The 18,013-nt window shown below is 39.5% G+C and overlaps 2 protein-coding genes across 2 annotated transcripts in view; one reads left to right on the top strand and one right to left on the bottom strand.

Annotated features, from left to right (window-relative positions):
• The window catches only part of LOC133317205 (CASP-like protein 5A1), a 41,026-nt gene extending 34,602 nt beyond the window's left edge, over positions 1-6,424 (top strand). The window contains exons 2-3 of the mRNA XM_061519042.1: positions 4,491-4,623; positions 5,954-6,424. Of these exons, the coding sequence (XP_061375026.1) occupies positions 4,491-4,623; positions 5,954-6,145 (325 nt within the window). The 3' untranslated portion in view covers positions 6,146-6,424. The remainder of the gene's footprint in view (positions 1-4,490; positions 4,624-5,953) is intronic.
• Positions 6,425-10,901: 4,477 nt separating this feature from the next.
• LOC133317204 (uncharacterized) lies at positions 10,902-12,134 on the bottom strand. The gene is made up of 2 exons (XM_061519041.1): positions 11,558-12,134; positions 10,902-11,515 (listed from the first exon to the last, which is right to left on the bottom strand). The coding sequence occupies exons 1-2, from the start codon at positions 12,132-12,134 to the stop codon at positions 10,902-10,904; spliced, it is 1,191 nt and encodes a 396-aa protein (XP_061375025.1).
• Positions 12,135-18,013: the final 5,879 nt, after the last annotated feature.

The raw sequence follows: 18,013 nt of genomic DNA, 5'->3' as shown, positions 1-18,013 counted from the left end.
ATGGAGAATGAGATCACGTAGGCTGAAAAATAAACGCCTATGTTATTGGTATTGTAAGGTGAAGCGTAAAATTGGTATCAATGGTGGGAAATTAACATGGTGAATGCTTCATGGAGGACATTTTGATCAAAGGTGTTAAGTCGCTTCTAGTCGGAGATGGAAGATAATCCCTATCTTCCACTTCTAACCCTTCAACAAACTAAGCACGTGACTGAGTATAAGGTGGCATTTGAACAGGTGCTTAGTTCCCTTCGTTATGAAGACGGAGAAATGCTTATGGGAATTTGGCCCAACGACTTATGCGACAATATCTGGGAGGAACTTCTCATGTATCCAATGACTAGGTTGTTAGAGGTAATGAAGATGGCCTACAAAATTGAACGGGGGAATTTGGCATGGATGGCCGAGGGATTAACCAAAGTTGGGCTTGGTGCAAGTAATGGGGGCTTCAATTGGGCTTGGTCCAACCTAGCAAATTTGGAATGGGTTATATGGGAAATCGGGTTAGTGTTTCGGGTCTATGGAATGCCACTTATTCTCGACCCAATATGACAAAATTCCCTAAAGTCCCAAATTTGACAACATTGACCTTAATCCCTCACACCTAAATGATGGAAACCCATGGCTCGTGTAGAGCTAGGCAAGCCACAACAATCAAAGCGGTGTTCGAAGATTAACCCAAGAGGAACTACAAGAAAGATAACATTTGGGGCTTTGTTTAAAGTGGGAGGAGCATGGGAATCCTAGAAACATGCAAGGTGCAACAGCTGCACTTGCTAGTGGTAGACGAAGGAGAGGAAGAGCTTGAGGAGCCTTTCATGGAAGATGCAAAGATGACGAAGAGCAAGGATAAGAAGAAGCAACCTTCAATTGTCAATGCAAAGTCTTACGGAACTATCTTCAAGTCACACAATGAAGCTTTGGGGAAAATTAATAGCAAGTAGTGGTAATAATTGATTGTGGTGCTTCTCACAATTTCATAAGGCAAGTAATAGGTTTAAGAGGATGTATAGGAGAAGGAAATGTAAGGGATCATTAGCACCAATTACAAATGCTGACTCAGCAAGAGTTATATAGAAAGGAATCAGTTATTTAGTAGTGTTACATTCTTTGTGCACCAAAGGAGGGCTGATAACAAATATGGGAGGAGGCATCGGTTTGGACACTTTTTGTTTGAATTGGAACTTGGGATAGAACCAGAGCCTCTCAAATTTCTCTGGCTTTGCTTCGGGTTCTACTTTTCTTTTTTCCCTTTTCTTTTCCACTATAAGTGTGATTTTCTCTTTTCACGAATACTCCTTGTGAGAGCGAGCTTTGAAGCAGCGATAAGGTTACTCTTTGTGATCGAAAGGTCACGAGTTCAAGTCTATTGAACAACCTCTTTGCAAAAATCTAAGGGTAAGATTGTGTAAAATCAACCATCATCTCTACCTTCGCAAGTCGGGGAGCCTTGTGTTCTGGGGTTTGCCCTTAACAAATACTCCTAGTACTGCTTGGGTTGAATCTGGGATTTTTTGTATCAATATTTTAGAAGAAATAAGTATGGCCCAACTAGCCAAGTGGACTAGCCTTTGTTAGTTTTTCCTTTTTAGTTAAAATTGTTAGAGAAGGTGTTAGCGTTTGTTACTCAGCCCTCTAACTACAATGGCAGAGGTAGGATATATAGATAAGGAGAGAATGTAAGTGAAGGCAACTAGTTGTTGAGTTTGTTTTGTAGGGAGGGACCAGGCTCTCAAATTCCTTGTGAAGTTTCTTTTATACACCATTTTTGCTCTTATGATCTTTGGATACCTATTGATCTAGAGTTGGAGGAGGAAATTCACTATCTCATATTTTCTTTATTTTATTCCTTATTTGTTATTCTAGTTCTATCATCTGGTATCAAGCACATAGGGCTTGTTTTTGCTCTCAACTTCTGGTTTTGGTGGTAATGGCAAAACCCAAAAGCAACTTGGTGGACCTTTGTGGAAGGCATGAGCAAGCATTTCCGACTAGAGTATGATCTAGATAAGCTATCTAGGTAGGTGAAGAAGAACCAGAATTGTTAGAAATAGAAATCTTAGAACTATAGCCATGAATTGGATTCGACTCTCAGGTTTCGCCTTCCTTGGCCTTGCAAGGGGGCGTGCCTTCCCCTAATCTAAACTTTTATATATTGAAAAAAATATTGGAATTAGAGATATAACCAAAGAGGAGCAACTCCAAAGTGAGCAATGTGTCTACATTTTGGATCAAGAACCAGAAGTGGAAAGATTCTTCAATCAGGGTAGGAGGTTGTTGGATTCCTCTAGAAATAAGCCACATCTAGGTGGTCACATTCCACTTAGTAATATACAGGGTGTAGATGGTGACTGAGTTGGACTAGGCGCTATTGGTGTCTTGAAGGGAATTCTCTCCTAGCACTAGTGGGCTAGGCCCATTTAAGTGATGCAAAGAGTCTTAGAAAAAATGAATGGAGGTGAAATTCCGAAGGTTGAGCTCCTTTTCTGACTCAATAGTTCAGGCTTAATTCAGTATTGGACTATTGGTATTGTTGTGTTTTGTATGGTTTTGAATCCAATGTTTGAAACAAGAAGAAAAGGTTAAGGGACACCTATACCCACACTTAGAACTGAGATTAAACAATAGGGTGACAAATATTTCTTAGAAACCCAAGTAGAGATGCATGATGCATCTTCAGCCACGCCCAATTTCATCCACACTCTGTTTGGCATGCAAGAGACAAAGGGCCATAACTCATGCAATCTAGTCAATACCTCAACCACCACCTAAACCTCCAGATTCAAGCCTAGGCACAATGGATGATAGGTTGGTAGTAGCTGAATTACTGGATTTGAAGTTATGTGCAGTGTTGCCTGATTGTCACAAATTAACTTCATTGGCTTAAACTCAGATATTCAATTTGTTGATCAGCTGCTTCATTTAGATAAGCTCACAAGTACCAATTCCCATTGAACAATGGATTTGATCTAGCCACCACTGTCTACTCTTTACTTTTCCATGAATTTAAGTTGCCTCCAAATAGAACACATTAACTTGAAGTAGTGTGTCTATCCAAGGGAGAGCATGTCCAACCAGCATTAGTGTAACCACAAATCTCTATATGCCCCCTATTTTTATGTAAATGTCCTCTGCGAGGTGCTGCATTGATGTTTTCAAGACTCTTGATGCTGCTTCCCAATTGGAGTCACATGGAGAATCAAGAAATTGGCTCAGTACGCTTACTGCAAAAGAAATATGTGGTCTTGTTACAATAAGATAGTTTAGCTTCCGATAATGACTAGGATTTGAAAGTGACCCCCTATCTTGGAAGAAGTTTTGCATTGGGATCTATTGGTGTATCAATAGGTTTGCATCCTAACATGTTGATTTCCTCCAAAATATCCTAGGCGTACTTTCTTTGAGAGATGGAGATGCATATTTAGACTGTGTCACCTCAATACCTATGAAATAGCATAGCTTTCCACGATATTTAGTTTGAAATTGATTGAACAAATGTTATTTTAGTCGTTCAATTCCAACTTTATCACTATCAGTAATAACAATGTTATCCACATAAACAAGAAGGTAGATGCATTGTCCAAAAGAATTATGTTGATAGAAGATGGATTGATCGAATTGATCAGATCACTACGACGTAAACCAAATGTCTAAACAGTTGAACTGGAGTTGCTAAACCAAGCATGAGAAGATTGTTTCAAACCATACAATGATTTGCGGAGTTTGCACACCATTCCAGACTCCCCCCGAGCAACAAAGTTGGGTGGTTCCTTCATGTAAACCTCTTCTAGCAAATCAATGTAAAAATGAATACTTAATGTCCAATTGGTGTAGGGGCCAGTAACGAATAACAGCCAGGGCAAGGAATAGTCGAACAGATGCAATTTTAGCAATTGGAGAGAAACAGTCCCAATAATCTAGGTCAAAGATCTGAATATATCCTTTGGCGACCAAACGAGCCTTGAGACGATCAAAAGTGCCATCAAGACTGACCTTAACCATGAATACCCAAAGACAAACAACCATGGAGTTGCTTGCAGGTGCAAGAACAAGGTTCCACATGCCATTGGGGTGCAAGGCAAACATCTCATCAATCATTGCTTGGTGCCATCGTGATGTGATAGTGCTTCACCTATGGTTTTAGGGATGAATATAGAGGAAATACTAGATACTAAGGTAAAATATTGTGAAGAAATCCAATCATAACTTATATTAAACAACCATCTCACTTAAAAGATTAAGCTATTAAGTGAATGCCACTTTAAGCTATTAACTTATATTAAACAACCATCTTCGTTGTTGAGCACTTTCATTTCAGGATCTAACAAATTCCCACATTTTCTTTCTGTTATTCCCTAATTTCTGGTCCAGTTCTAAAATACCTCTACCTTAATGTTTGCAAAGGTGATTATTAGCATTTGATACTGGTACCATTCTCCTAGTCTTTATTTTCATAATAGCATAACAGGTTGTTATATTTGCTGTACCAGCTACTTAGTTGCTGCTGTCGGCCTGCAAAGCTTGTGGAGTCTCTCTTTGGCATTTGCTGATATATATGCCATTTTAGTAAGGCGTGGCTTCCGAAATTCAAGAATAGTGAGCTTATTCTCTATTGGTGATGGGGTAAGCCAATGCTGGTGAATTTTGTTAACTTCTGCCACCAATCTTGTAAAATTGATGTTTTCCTTACTATTCTCGCCTTCAATATATAGAAGTAATGATGACTTTGAGTTGCTTAATTAATCAAGAAAAATGTAACCATGGTAGCAGACTTTCTAGTGAAAAAGTTCTGTCATCTTACATGAAAAATATAACCATACACTTGATAGTCGTTAGTTGTCTTCAACCAGGGACAATAATCGTTTTTATGGAAATATAATTGAAGACTTGTACCTGACCATCAGCCTAATATGATATGATAAAGATGTAAACCCTACACATAGCCAAAATGCATGTTAGCTATGGAGCTAATTATTTAGTAATGATATATTATTTCCACTTAAAAAGGGCGAGCCTGGAGCAATAGTAAAACTGCTCTTTTGTGATTGAAAGATCACACGGGTCTGAATATAGAAAACAGTCTAATTAGTCCAATAAGAATTGGGTTATACCACATATGGTTGAGCTTGGTCCAATAGCAGTCTAGATCTTGAAGAGAGATTTCTATGTGGGGATACTTCAGCGGGATCCTTCTGTGAGATGGAGAGTTTGGTGTTGGGTTGTTTGGATTGGCTGAGACAAATGTGGGGTACTTGTAAGGCATTCTGACACTCAAGTTAGTATGTGAGTAATGAGTTTATGTCAAGATGGATTAGATAATCATACCTAGGCATCAAGCCTCTGTTATAGGTTTTGATTGTGCTACTTATGCTGCCTTAGTATGGCAGAATTTAACCTCATTGGTGGGCAGAAGTGGCTCTTGCATGCTATCCCGTGTGTGGGATGTCTATTTGTGGGCTATACCTCATAGTGTGGCTGGAACCAGGTGCCTGCCTTTTAGCTATTGGCTATTAGGGTGGTTGCAGAGTTCTGAGCTACTGATACCGTAGTTGTACGTTTGCAGGATGACATCAATGCAGGATGGATGTGTTTCTTTAGCCTTTAAGTCTTAGTTGTTGGACCTCTTGGGCCATTTATGGATTGGGTCTTATTTCCCATGTGAGATAGGTTCAAATCACAGCTTTGTAAATATGGAAGGATAAAGCTGCGTATAAGGATTGCCCTCAGCCCACACTAGCTAATCAAGGTTTAATGGGAAGTGATTTTTTTATATTATTTTCACTTATGGTAAGGGGGATGATTGGGAATATTTATTTTGTATTGTTGTGCGCTTTTAATAATTTGGTGCACTATACTGTAATGCATAAAAAGAATACACAGACACACATGGTGTTTTTCCTAAAATTTATTCATTTCTGTGAAATTAAATTTTTTCCCTTGAATTCTACTGCAGATTACTTCAACACTAACATTTTCTGCAGCCTGTGCTTCTGCTGGTATTACAGTCCTTATTGGCAATGATCTGAATGAATGTGCACAGAACCATTGCAGCAGGTTTGAGACCGCGACAGCCATGGCATTTATGAGTTGGTTTGCGGCTTCACCCTCATTTATTTTGAATTTTTGGACGCTGGCCTCCAAATAGAAGCAGCGAGAAATGCTTTTAGCTATAGGTATGGCATAAACTATGGGGATTGATGGCCCTGACTGATTGTTGCAAATCATATTCATGGGCCTTTTTTAATCTTTTGAAATATTGCCACTCTTCAAGGCATAATCTTCAAAACTTTAGTTTTGTTTATGATTTTTTCAAACGATGATATAATACCTTTTCAATTAAATTATGTCTGCATGGCACGACATGAAGTTAAGAAGTGCGAGTTACCTAATGCTACATAGCAATAATTCACGCTTGCCAAAATTTAGATAGCTTTGATGGTGATTGTTTAATAGACAGTGTTATGCAATACAGTCCATCCAAGATTCAAATGAGCATGCCAACTTATTATGGCTTGTCAAGATTGTTAGGAAAATTTCAATTTTATAGGGAGGGGAAATGCTGCCCAAATTTATCGTCTCAAGATTGCGCCGCGATCTCTCTCACGAATGTGATCTTACACCATTACATTATTCTTTTGAATTTTGAATTGTTTTAAATTTGAATTTGATTTGGGGTATCTTTTTCATTCACATTTTTTTAACTTTAAAATATTGGTTTATGTGAAGGATCAACACATTTGCAAGTGTGTGATTCATAGTATTATTAGATAAAATATTAATTTTAAATAGAGTTGGGCAAATGAGTTTAGAACTGGATCAGTTTTTCGTTAGCTTATGATACCTGATCCTCTAACTATTTAAAATTTTGTTAATTGAAGCTCAGCCCGATTAACTACAACTAAAGTTTAGGGCTAAGATAAATTAAAATTGGTTGTTGACTCGCTAGAGCTATTGAGTTAATGAGTTATTAGTTCAATTGGTTAAATTAAATTTATATTAAATTATTTAATAAATATATTTATATATGTTAAATTAAATTTATATATGTATTTTTGTAGCTTAGTGGTAAGTGTTAGTGGTAAATGCATATATTTATATATGTATTTAATAAATATATTTATATATATTTGTGGTAAACACTTGCCATATATATTATTCTTTTATTAGGAAATTGCTCGAGACCATGAACAGTAACTGAGTTATTGTTATTAGGACCATCAACTAGTGCAATTACCTTTTGTGCAATTGAACTAGTACTAAATTAGTGAATTGATCACAAGCCACGGTTCAATCTCCATTGGTTTTTCACTTGAGCCGATTTTTTAAAATTTGTGTAAAATATTTATTTTAAATAACACTTACCACTAAGCTACAAAAATGCATATGTAAATAAATATTTTACACAAATTTTAAAAAATCGGCTCAAGTGAAAAACCGGTACTGATTGAACCGTGGCTTGTGATCAAGTGAATTGATTTAGTACTAGTTCAATTGCACAAAAGGTATTGCACTAGTTGATGGGGTTTTTGACCCTTTTGCCCCTAATTAAATAATTAATAACCAATTTGCCCCTCCCCCATAACTATCCACCATCCTGCCCCCATTTAGTCGATTATGTTGCACTTGTAATAGACTAAATGGGCTAAACTCAGAAATTATGAAACGCGAATTTTAGTCGACTAAAAACTCACCTTAATCGACTAAATTGTTTGCTCTTTTAGTCGACTAAGCACATTATTTAGTAGACTAAAGATCGCGAAAAACCCTATATCCAGACCTCTCTTGGGCTCATTTTCAAAATATTCGAAATCAAAACTTCTCTCTTGGTCTCTTTCTCTTGTTTGTCAGCTGGGAACCTTCCAATCTCCCTTCCATTTCATCCCACCACCTCTAAGACATAGTAATTGTGAAATCATTGTCATTTTCCTTTATTTCTCAATTGTTTCCCCCAAATCTGAACCCTAACCCCTAAAATCTGATTCCTACCCCCAAAATTCGTGTGAAAGATGAGCTCAAGTCCAAACATGTATGTTACCATGATTTACTATGATGGAAAGCATTATGAAGGCCCCAACGGTGTTCAATTTGAAGGAAAAACGAAAATGTTGAAAATCAAACGGGGCACTACGTACAATGAGCTGAAGGGGAGGATTAACCAAAAATTGGGGCTACACGAGAGCCATGGCGTTCAACGGATGATCGCCAGGGTAGAGTCTACAGTTGGTAAGGATGCTATATTCTACATTGGTAATGATATATGTGACGATGAAGATGAGGATTGTGTCATAGATGCAATTGTGGACCGAAAATTTCAAAACTTTATTGAGATATATGTTGAAATAGACTGTGGTCAATCTTCATCTGCACTTGTGCATGGAAGAAGTCAAAGTCAAGAAGACAGAGTGGTCGGTTTATCTGCACCTGCACCTGTCTTAAGTCAGATACCACTGAGGGAAATAGACGAGGATGAGGATGGGCATGACGAGGATATGGACAGTGAAGACGATGGTGAACCCGAGAGTGTTATTCCGCTGGGTGACACCTCAGATACGGACGTAGAGGGGAATTTTGACGCTGATACTAGTTCAGGAAACTTGAGTTCCCAGGTTATGCCACCGCTCCGTGTTGACCCTGTTAGCAGTGGTAAGATTGTAATATAAAGTTTTAATTTTGCATATATATATATATATATATATATATATATTTGTGTTTTCTTTCGTACTGACGGATAAGTTTAAATTTGGACGTAGGGTCTGAGATTGAGCCATTTTGGAACGACAGCCCACACTATTCGTTCATTAATTGGGCTCACCCTAATGATGAGACGGAGATATTGTATGGCGACGATGACATCCACGGTGGCTGGCATTTAGGAGATCCATTATATTTGTACCAGGAGTTTCGAACTAACTCTGAAATGCAACATGCTGTCAAATTATATTGCACGATTTTTTTTGGCACGGAACCGATCGAATATCAATGTACACGCATATAATGACTTGGGGAACACACTTTCAGGTACAAAATAGTATTGTACAGGTTATAAACCACGAATGTGCATGTACTACATAAATGCAATAATTAAGGGTATCCGAAACTTGTGTTCTTATTTTAACTCTGTTAAGGTCACCTGTTCTGAATTTCATTGGACATTTTAGACCCGTTGGACTGTGATTAGACACAAATTGAAAACATGAAGGTAAAAGATATTTGTTCCTTCATTTGGTAAACAAGAAAACAACAATAATTACGTAAACGGTTCACAACATGATGGGAACATCAAATAGTTCATTTCATAACCATAATATTACATAAGCTACAAATGTAAAATAGGAAGACCGAAGTCAATTACATAACAACATACACTAGAAACGTAAAATAGAAACATAAACCCTAAATCTAATCCTCATCCTCCTCGGACGCCGTCTCCTCGTCATCCTCATCTGACACATCAGCCCCCTGCCCTGCAACATCCTCAATCTGCTGTCCTCGTCCAAGCTCTAGACGAGCAAGCCTATCTTCAACACCCTTGAACTGTCCCTGTATATGTCTAAATCTTTCATTTCCCTTCTGCACGTGACTCTTCCTCCATTTTTTGTGTTTCAGCGCCATTTTTCCTATTTTCTTCAGCGTGGCGTTTATGCCCTTCATGACATCACGTAATGAAAACCCACCCTCAGGCTCAGCTATCTCCTGCTGGTCACCCTCATCATCATCGTCATCATCATCCTCCACCTCGGGGTCAACCATGTCTACAACTGGAGCAACATCAGGAACCTCAACATCAGCCGCACCTGTGAACTGCCACACTCCTGTTTGGGGGTTCTTTGTCATCTTGCACTGCTCCAGTAGACGTTTTCCAAACTTATGATTATACCCTGTGGTCTTCTTCAAGGTCACATTACCCATGGGAACATCAAAATGCTCCAATATCCTCTGAACAAGACAAGCAAATGGAAGTGCACCCTTGTGTTTGGCCTTATACATCATCCAACACACGTAGTGCCTCCAGTTCACCGAAGTACCATGTCGGATAGCCCACATGATGGGAATGTCATGCTCCAACACCCTGGAATGATTGAACGCTCGCGGAAACAAAATGTGGGTGATGACATAGTGTAGTATGCGGGACTCCACAGTAAGCAACCCCACCGTATAGGCAATGTGTTGCCCACGGACTCTCCTCTGCTCCTGCACGGCATCACCGCGTGTATATCCTGGAAGTATGGTCCCGCTGTCTGCGTCATATTCCACAGTCTGCGCAGAATCAAAGTCATACCCCAGTAACTCCAACCATACCGGAGCCGTCATGATGATGTCCACCCCACAGACCCTAGACCTCAGCTCATCGTGATGGTAGCTGAGATTATGGTAGAAGGCCCGTACATGCAGCTCAGAATATGAACACCGAAGATCTATTTTTGAAAAGACTCTGGCACCTCTCAGTTGATCCATCAAATCATCAATCCTCGGGAGTGGATACTTATTCTTCATAGTCACTTTGTTCAACTGACGATAATCTACACAAAGACGTAGACTACCATCCTTCTTCTTGATCAGAATTGCTGGTGCACCCCATGGAGAGGTACTGGGTCTAATAAATTCTTTTGATAGCAACTCTTCTATCTGCCTCTTCAGCTCCCGTAGTTCCAAAGGTGCCTTACGATACAGAGCAATGGAGATAGTCCAACTCCGGGAATAAGTTCAACGGGAAACTCAATTTCCCGATGAGGAGGTAATCGAGGAATTTCATATGGGAACACCTCCTCGAATTCATTAACAACAGGAACACTCTGAATTGGGTTGTCAATCGAAGTCTCGGACTCAATCAACAACAAATATCTCGCAGCTCCCCTGAGAAGCTCTTTTCTAACTTGTAACAAAGAAATAGTAGAAAGAAGCTAAAAATTACCATCTTTAGGAGGAACAACGACATTCGCTGCTCGACAGTCCAATGTTATCCTGTTCTCCGTCAACCAGTCCATATCGATAATCACCTCAAAGTTGAATACTGGTAGAACCACTAAATTCACTGTATAAGTGTTTCCTTCAAATTGCAAAATAACACCTCTGCAGATTTCTGAGGCTGTACATGATTCCCCCGTAAGAGTACTGATGTTCAATTCATAAGGTAACGGGGCTGGAGTGATGCCTATTCTCATAGCAGTGTGTTTCGCCATAAAAGAACCTGATGCTCCAGAATCAAAAATAACAGATATTGGATAGCCATTCAAAATTACATTACCTCGAATCAGATTAGGATACTTCTGAGCTTCCTTTGCATCGAGAGTGAACACCCTAGCTTGAGTGGGATTTCGATTAGGATTCTGCGGGCAATCAGATACAAAATGTCCCGACTCTCCACATCTGTAGCATAAGTTGTTCCTGCTTCGGCAGACTCCAGTATGATTCTTTCCACAAGAGGGACAAGCATTGGAACCCTGTCGTCCGGCAGATGTTTGACCAGGAGCATTGTTTCTCTTGAAGTTTCCAGTCCGAGCTGGCAACTGCGGACCTTTGCCTCAATTCATGCCGGTAAATTTTCTGAAGAACCTGCCCACTTTGCTTCCTCCCTGAGCTTGCATTGGCTGCTTATTCAGATTCTTTGCTTCTTTGATAATGTCCTCCGCCTGCCGACTCTGATTAATTAATTCAGGCAGAGTGCGAGCAACTGTAGTCAGCATGAGCTTCCAGATTTCTGGGTATAATCCGCTTTCAAACTTCTCCACTTGCCATTCCTCGTCATAGATGTTCCTATCAAAGTTGGCATATTCCATCAACTGCCCGAACTTGGCAATGTATTCATTTACTGTCATGTTGTCCTGTCTCAAAGACAGCAGCTCAGTGTGCTTCATTCTTCTCATAGCTTTTGGAAAATACTTGTCCAGGAAAACCCTCCTGAACACGGCCCAGGTCAGTTCAACATTATGAGCTCGCAACAGAGCCCTCGCACCGGTCCACCAAGTCAATGCCTCTCCAATCAGCTGGTACGATGCATAATCGGTCTTCTGAGCTTCAGGGCATCCCATTCGCTCGAATATGTGCTCGATCATCTGCAACCATCTTGCTGCAGCCTCAAGAGCATCTCCACCTTCAAATGTAGGTGGCTGGAAGTTGCGGAAGTCTTTCAACATCCGTCAGGCAGTTTCCTCAGCATTGTCATACATATGAGGTTGAGGCATCTGGGGTTGGTTCTGGTGTTGATGTTCTCTCCACTCTCGGCTCATATTTTGCACGAAAATGGCCAACCCCCCGACAGTAGTGATGAGGTCATCATCTGCATTGCTAGGCCTTCGCCAAGTAGAACCGTGGTTACCTGCCATGATTCTGCACTCACAATATCACGAAATGAGCTGATCAGACTCATTGCAAGCTATTTATGACAGCAATCCCAAGTAGGTGCTCGAGTTCAACTCGGATAAGTTAACAATGCATATGTCCCTTCTCACCAGATGATTTTAGCATTCTAGCTATAACAGTTAATATAAGCCTAATAACTTAAACAATTTATCACATAGCAGGCAGAAAGTATCTAAATAGTCAATTTACAGTCATCAAACAATTCAGCAAGCAGGAAACAATTCAATCAAAAATTGACACCTTGAACCAAAACTGCTCTGATACCAATTAGTGTAACACCCTCCCTTGTAGGCCTCCAAGGGAGTTGTTTGCTTGTTGGAATTAGAGTTCTTTTGTCTTATAAAAATTGTTTTTTACGTTGCTAATTAAAACTTGTATTTGAAGTCGGGTTTCTTACCAAAAATCAGAGTGCACTTTCAAAATTTCTTAACTTGCTGAAAATGGAAATTTCTTGACTGACCTTGCTGTCTTTAAAAATTCGTATAAAATCAGTTTCGACGATTTAACAAAATGTTCCACATAATCTAGAAAGAGCACGTCTGGGGCTTCGCGTGCATATAAAATTCGGAGTTCGTTTTCCCCTCAAAACATAACTCGCAAGACGCTCTTGAAACTGTTTAAAATTCAGCACTTAGTAAAACGTTAGAAATCATTTTCGCAAAACGCTTCAAAAATTCGTTTTCAAAATACTGGATGATCATAAAAGTCTTAAAACAGTAATAATATCATAGTCTAACAGTAATCTAAATTTCTCAATTTAATACAGTCATCCAGCAATAGAAAACAACAGCAACAGCATTCCCACATAGCAGAATTTAACAGCAAATATCCAACTAATCAGGCCCTCAAATGCTCTTCCGCCCTCCTGCCATTTTATAAAATAGCAGTCCCAAAGGGGTGAGAAAAATCCCAGTAGTGTGATAACAAAACCAATACAGCAACAGTACTAACTAGATACAGAACTATAAAACAGTCGCATCATCAAGTTAGATCCGTCCAAGAATAATAATATCATAGCGTATATAACGCCTAGAGGTTGCGTATATAACGCCAGGAGTACGTTCATAGCACTATTGTGCACGTACTAACAGGATGCGTATATAATGCCAGGAGTACGTTCATAGCACTCTAGCGCACGTACTTAACAAGCACAGTGGATAATCCAATTTGGCTCCAACAGGAAGGATTCCAACTGCGGCCTATGCGGACTGAAGCCAAGTGTCCCATACCCTGGTACCGAAGGGATGCCTACATGATGCGTGCTCAAGTGTATGCATACTTTTCACAATTATTTTCAGATATAAACATGAAATTTATGCATGTATGCAATGTCATGATTCACACACGGTCATACAGTAAAAATCATGGATGTGTATGCATGACTAGATAATAATCAGGTTTACATAAAATTTATGGATTCAATATCAGGATGCCGAAGAATAAATAATTCACAAGATAACGGCATATCAAGTTCAAGATCAGAATCCAAGTAATATTTTCAAGAAATCCAAGCATGAGAGCAACGTTCACAACTCATGCACCAGCTAGCGGTCACAAGGGGTAATGTCACCTGACACATACCTTACGTGTCGCAATAGAATTACCGGGCAGCAGCGAAAGGCCCACAAATTCAAGAAATGTGCGCACCTAACAGAGGCATTATTAATCAGCGTTTGTCACAGAATTATTTATACGCAGTAACGTTTTAGCCTCTTTCTTCCCTAATTCCCTTATCGGTTTCTACCTTATTTCTTTCCAAATAATATACTGACTTTACAACAATTTTTCCAATGTTTAATAATGGCTAAACTTTCCAAACAGAATTGATTTAGTGCATAAGGAAATCCTTAATAATATATCACACAATTTTCTACTTCCCTACTCATAAGGTGCACAAGGGAAGTCTATTATCATGCTGTATTTTAACATTAAAATGAGATTTATTCTAAATCCACACTCATCGAAACATAATTGGTTTTTAGCAACTAAGATGCTTAAGGCATGTATTCAAATTTTAGCTTAACAAGGCAGAATGGTGGGTGAAGGGCAACCTAATAACATGTTATAAATTAATTAAAATAAGACTTAGTTCATGACAAGCCACTAAGACAGAATTTGTTTTTAAACTAATCAAGGCATCAAAGGTACTTTATCCTAAGACTTACTATCCCACAATGGTGCGCTACAAAGAGACCTAAACATGCTGTCATACTAATTTTTATTTAGCGAAAATAGTAAGCATAAACAACATGCAACAACGTTTTACGGCATATCTTCATGTATCTCAAATCATTATTTGCTACGGCTATATGCATTAACAACTAAGACTTAAAACAGAAAGGATAATCAACAAAAATCCAACTCCCCTACCATACCCTAAGACCGAACAACAAACCCAAAGAGATAGAAGTTATCTACGTTTCCTTGTTCTTCTTAAGAGTTCAACTCAAAGAACGGAGAGCTTCCTCTTTCCGAATTACCAAACGTTTGATCTAGCAACGTATATAGAGTAATGACTTCACAAAGTCTAGCGCATGCAACAAAAGGAGTCTAGTGAGGACCGATTAGAGAGTAGGAAATGGTAAGAAATGAGCAACAACTCACCTCCTTAGATGCTAGTACTCCGCCGAACAAAAGAGGAATAGGAGTGTGTTTTAGAATTTGTTTATCCTTTAAGAGGCTCCACGATTCCTTTCTAAGATGAGTAGAAACAATTTTAATGGCAACAAGGTTGAAAGTGTCCTAAGGGGAAGGGTTACGGTTTGGCAAGGATGGAGAGGGGGTTTGAAATTCTTATCTTGGTTTTGCTACTCGTCAAGGTCACGGTTTTTTGTGAGGGAAATGGAGAATAAAATAACTGTTTGGTTGTCTACAACTTCAGTGCTTGGGTGAGGAAATGAGAGTTGTAAAACTGATTTAAAGGCTTAGGAAAATTCAGAAAAACCTCCCAACCCTTCTTCTCTCTTTTCAGCGCATCAAGGCAAGTGAGGGCAGAATTTCTGCACCACTAAATGGGCATGCAAGCTGACCACTAGATGCTTATTGGTTGCATGAGAGAAAAGATGAATGAGTTTGCATAAAGTAACAAGTAAGACCAGCTTTTTGTATTATCTAAGTGCATGTGATGATGGGAAAGAAGTGTGGCTGATTGGTGTTATTTAATGGGACTTAATCAGAATTTTCAGCCCCTTTATCTCTACCCTAGGCGCACACTTGAAGGGGAACAAGGTTAAGGTTTTCCAAATGTCCTACATGCAAACAAAAGAGAGCTAGGTGGCGCACATGCATTGCTTGACTAGATTTATTTTGCCACCTAATGGACATGCAAAGGTTGAGTTGAGATTGTTTTCAAATGTGTAGAATCATAATTTTCCTCTTACGCATAAATTATAATTTCCCAAGTCTTGTAACTATTTTTAATTCTTCCAATATTTTGCTATAATTAATTCCTACACTTTTTCTAAGGCTTCACATGACTAAAGTAGACTCTCCTTATCATCATAATTTTAATAATTTCCCCACTCAATAATTCTCTTCTAATAGCTATATAATCCTAAATCGAAGCATGTGTAGTCCGTTACTCGAACTTAACAAAAATATCAATATTCCTCATAGCAATTTATATGAATATATATATATATATATATATATATATATATATATATATATATATATATATATATATATTCCTAATTACGTGGGATGTTACAATCACTGATGATACTCTCGGGCACTCTATGAAGCCTCACAATCTCGCGAACATATAGTCTGGCCAACTTCTCAGTGGTGAAGCTCACCTTTACCGGAAGAAAATGTGCAGACTTGGTCAATTTGTCCACAATGACCCATGTAGAGTCACAACCAGCCTGAGTCTTAGGCAAACCCACCACGAAGTCTATGAAAATGCTATCCCACTTGCACTGCGGTACCTCAAGAGGTTGAAGCTTACCAGACGGCTTCTGGTGTTCAATCTTTACCTTCTGACAAATCAAACACTTGGACAGATAGACAACTATATCTTTCTTCATGCCCGGGCACGAGAAATTTCTTTTCAAGTCCTGATACATCTTAGTAGCACCAGGGTGGATAGTGAGTTGGCCCTTATGAGCCTATGTCATCACCTCCTAGTCAAAGGACCTCGAGGAATTACAATCCTCTTATGGAACATCAATAACCATCCTCATTCCAAGACACGCCGTCCTGATTCTTCACATAATCAAGACACTCTCTTTGCACTTGCTCCTCTTTAATCTTCTCCATCAGCTTATTTATAACATCTGTTGTTTCCATCTCGAGAAGTGCACCCCGAAACAAAGAGGTCACCGTCAAATCCCGAAACTTCTCAATGACATCAAAGTAACCCATCATCAAATTGGATAGACTCACGGATTTCCGACTCAGAGCATCAGCCACCACATTGGCCTTGCCAGGATGGTACTTCAACTCAAAGTCGTAGTCCTTCAGGAATTCCATCCATCTTCTTTGTCTCATGTTCAGCTCCTTCTGATCAAACAGGTACTTCAGACTCTTGTGGACACTGCAAATTTCAAGTCATACAAGTAATGCTTCCAAATATTGAAAGCAAAAACAATCGCCGTCAACTCCAAATCATGAGTCGGGTAGTTCTCCTCATGAGGCTTCAGTTGCCTCGAAGCATAAGCAACAACTCTACCATTCTGCATGAATACACAGGCCAGCCCCTTCCCAGAGGCGTCACAATATAACTCAAACTGCTCTACAGGATCAGGAAGGATCAACACTGGTGCAGTTGTCAACCTCTCCTTCAACTCCTGAAATCACTCCTCACACTCGTGAGTCCATACAAATGGAATCTTCTTTCGGGTAAATCGAGTCAATGGTAAAACCATCTTGGAGAATCCCTCAATGAACCTCCTGTAGTAACCTGCCAAACCCAAGAAACTCATCACTTCAGTAACTGTTTTGGGCCTCTGCCAATCTAACACGGCCTCAATCTTGTTCGGGTCTACTGCAACTACTTCTGCAGAAATCACATGCCCAAGGAATTTCACGGACTTCAGCCAAAACTCAAATTTTCAAGGCTTTGCATAAAGCTTTTTCTCCTTTTGCACTTGCAAAAAAATCCTCAAGTGCTCCACATGCTCCTCCTCACTCTTGGAGTAAATAAAGATATCGTCAATGAAGACGATCACAAACCGATCCAAAAATAGCTGGAAAATACGGTGCATGTAATCCATGAACATTGCGGGTGCATTAGTGAGTCCAAACAGAATCCCCAAATACTCATAATGGCCGTATCTCAAACGAAATGCGATCTTGGGGACATCCTCCGGCTTAACCCGAATCTAATGGTATCCGGACCGGAGATCAATCTTCGAGTACACACAAGCACCCCTAAATTGATCCAACAGATCATCAATACGAGGGAGGGGATACTTGTTCTTGATCGTCACCTTATTCAGTTGTCTGTTGTCGGTGCACAATCACATAGTCCCATCTTTCTTCTTAACAAAAATGACTGGTGCTCCCCATGGAGACACACTCGGTCGGATGAAGTCTTTCGCCGATAGATCCTCAATATGCTTCTTCAGCTCTGCTAACTCTGGTGGAGACATCCGGTATGGAGCCAAGGAAATAGGCCCCACACCAGGTATAACACCTCGTATTTCTAAAA

The sequence above is a fragment of the Gastrolobium bilobum genome, unplaced genomic scaffold, assembly GCF_033153095.1.
Source record: "Gastrolobium bilobum isolate Gb01-03AN ecotype WA unplaced genomic scaffold, APGP_CSIRO_Gbil_v1 utg15859, whole genome shotgun sequence".
Lineage (NCBI taxonomy): Eukaryota > Viridiplantae > Streptophyta > Magnoliopsida > Fabales > Fabaceae > Gastrolobium > Gastrolobium bilobum.
This window is presented reverse-complemented; position numbering and strand designations above follow the sequence as displayed.

Coding starts and splice junctions, on each gene's coding strand:
- LOC133317204 (XM_061519041.1), bottom strand. CDS start 12,134: ATGTTGAAAGACTTCCGCAACTTCCAGCCACCTACATTTGAAGGTGGA. Junction 11,516..11,557: donor TCAGGGAGGAAGCAAAGTGG/GCAGGTTCTTCA, acceptor ATTGAGGCAAAG/GTCCGCAGTTGCCAGCTCGG.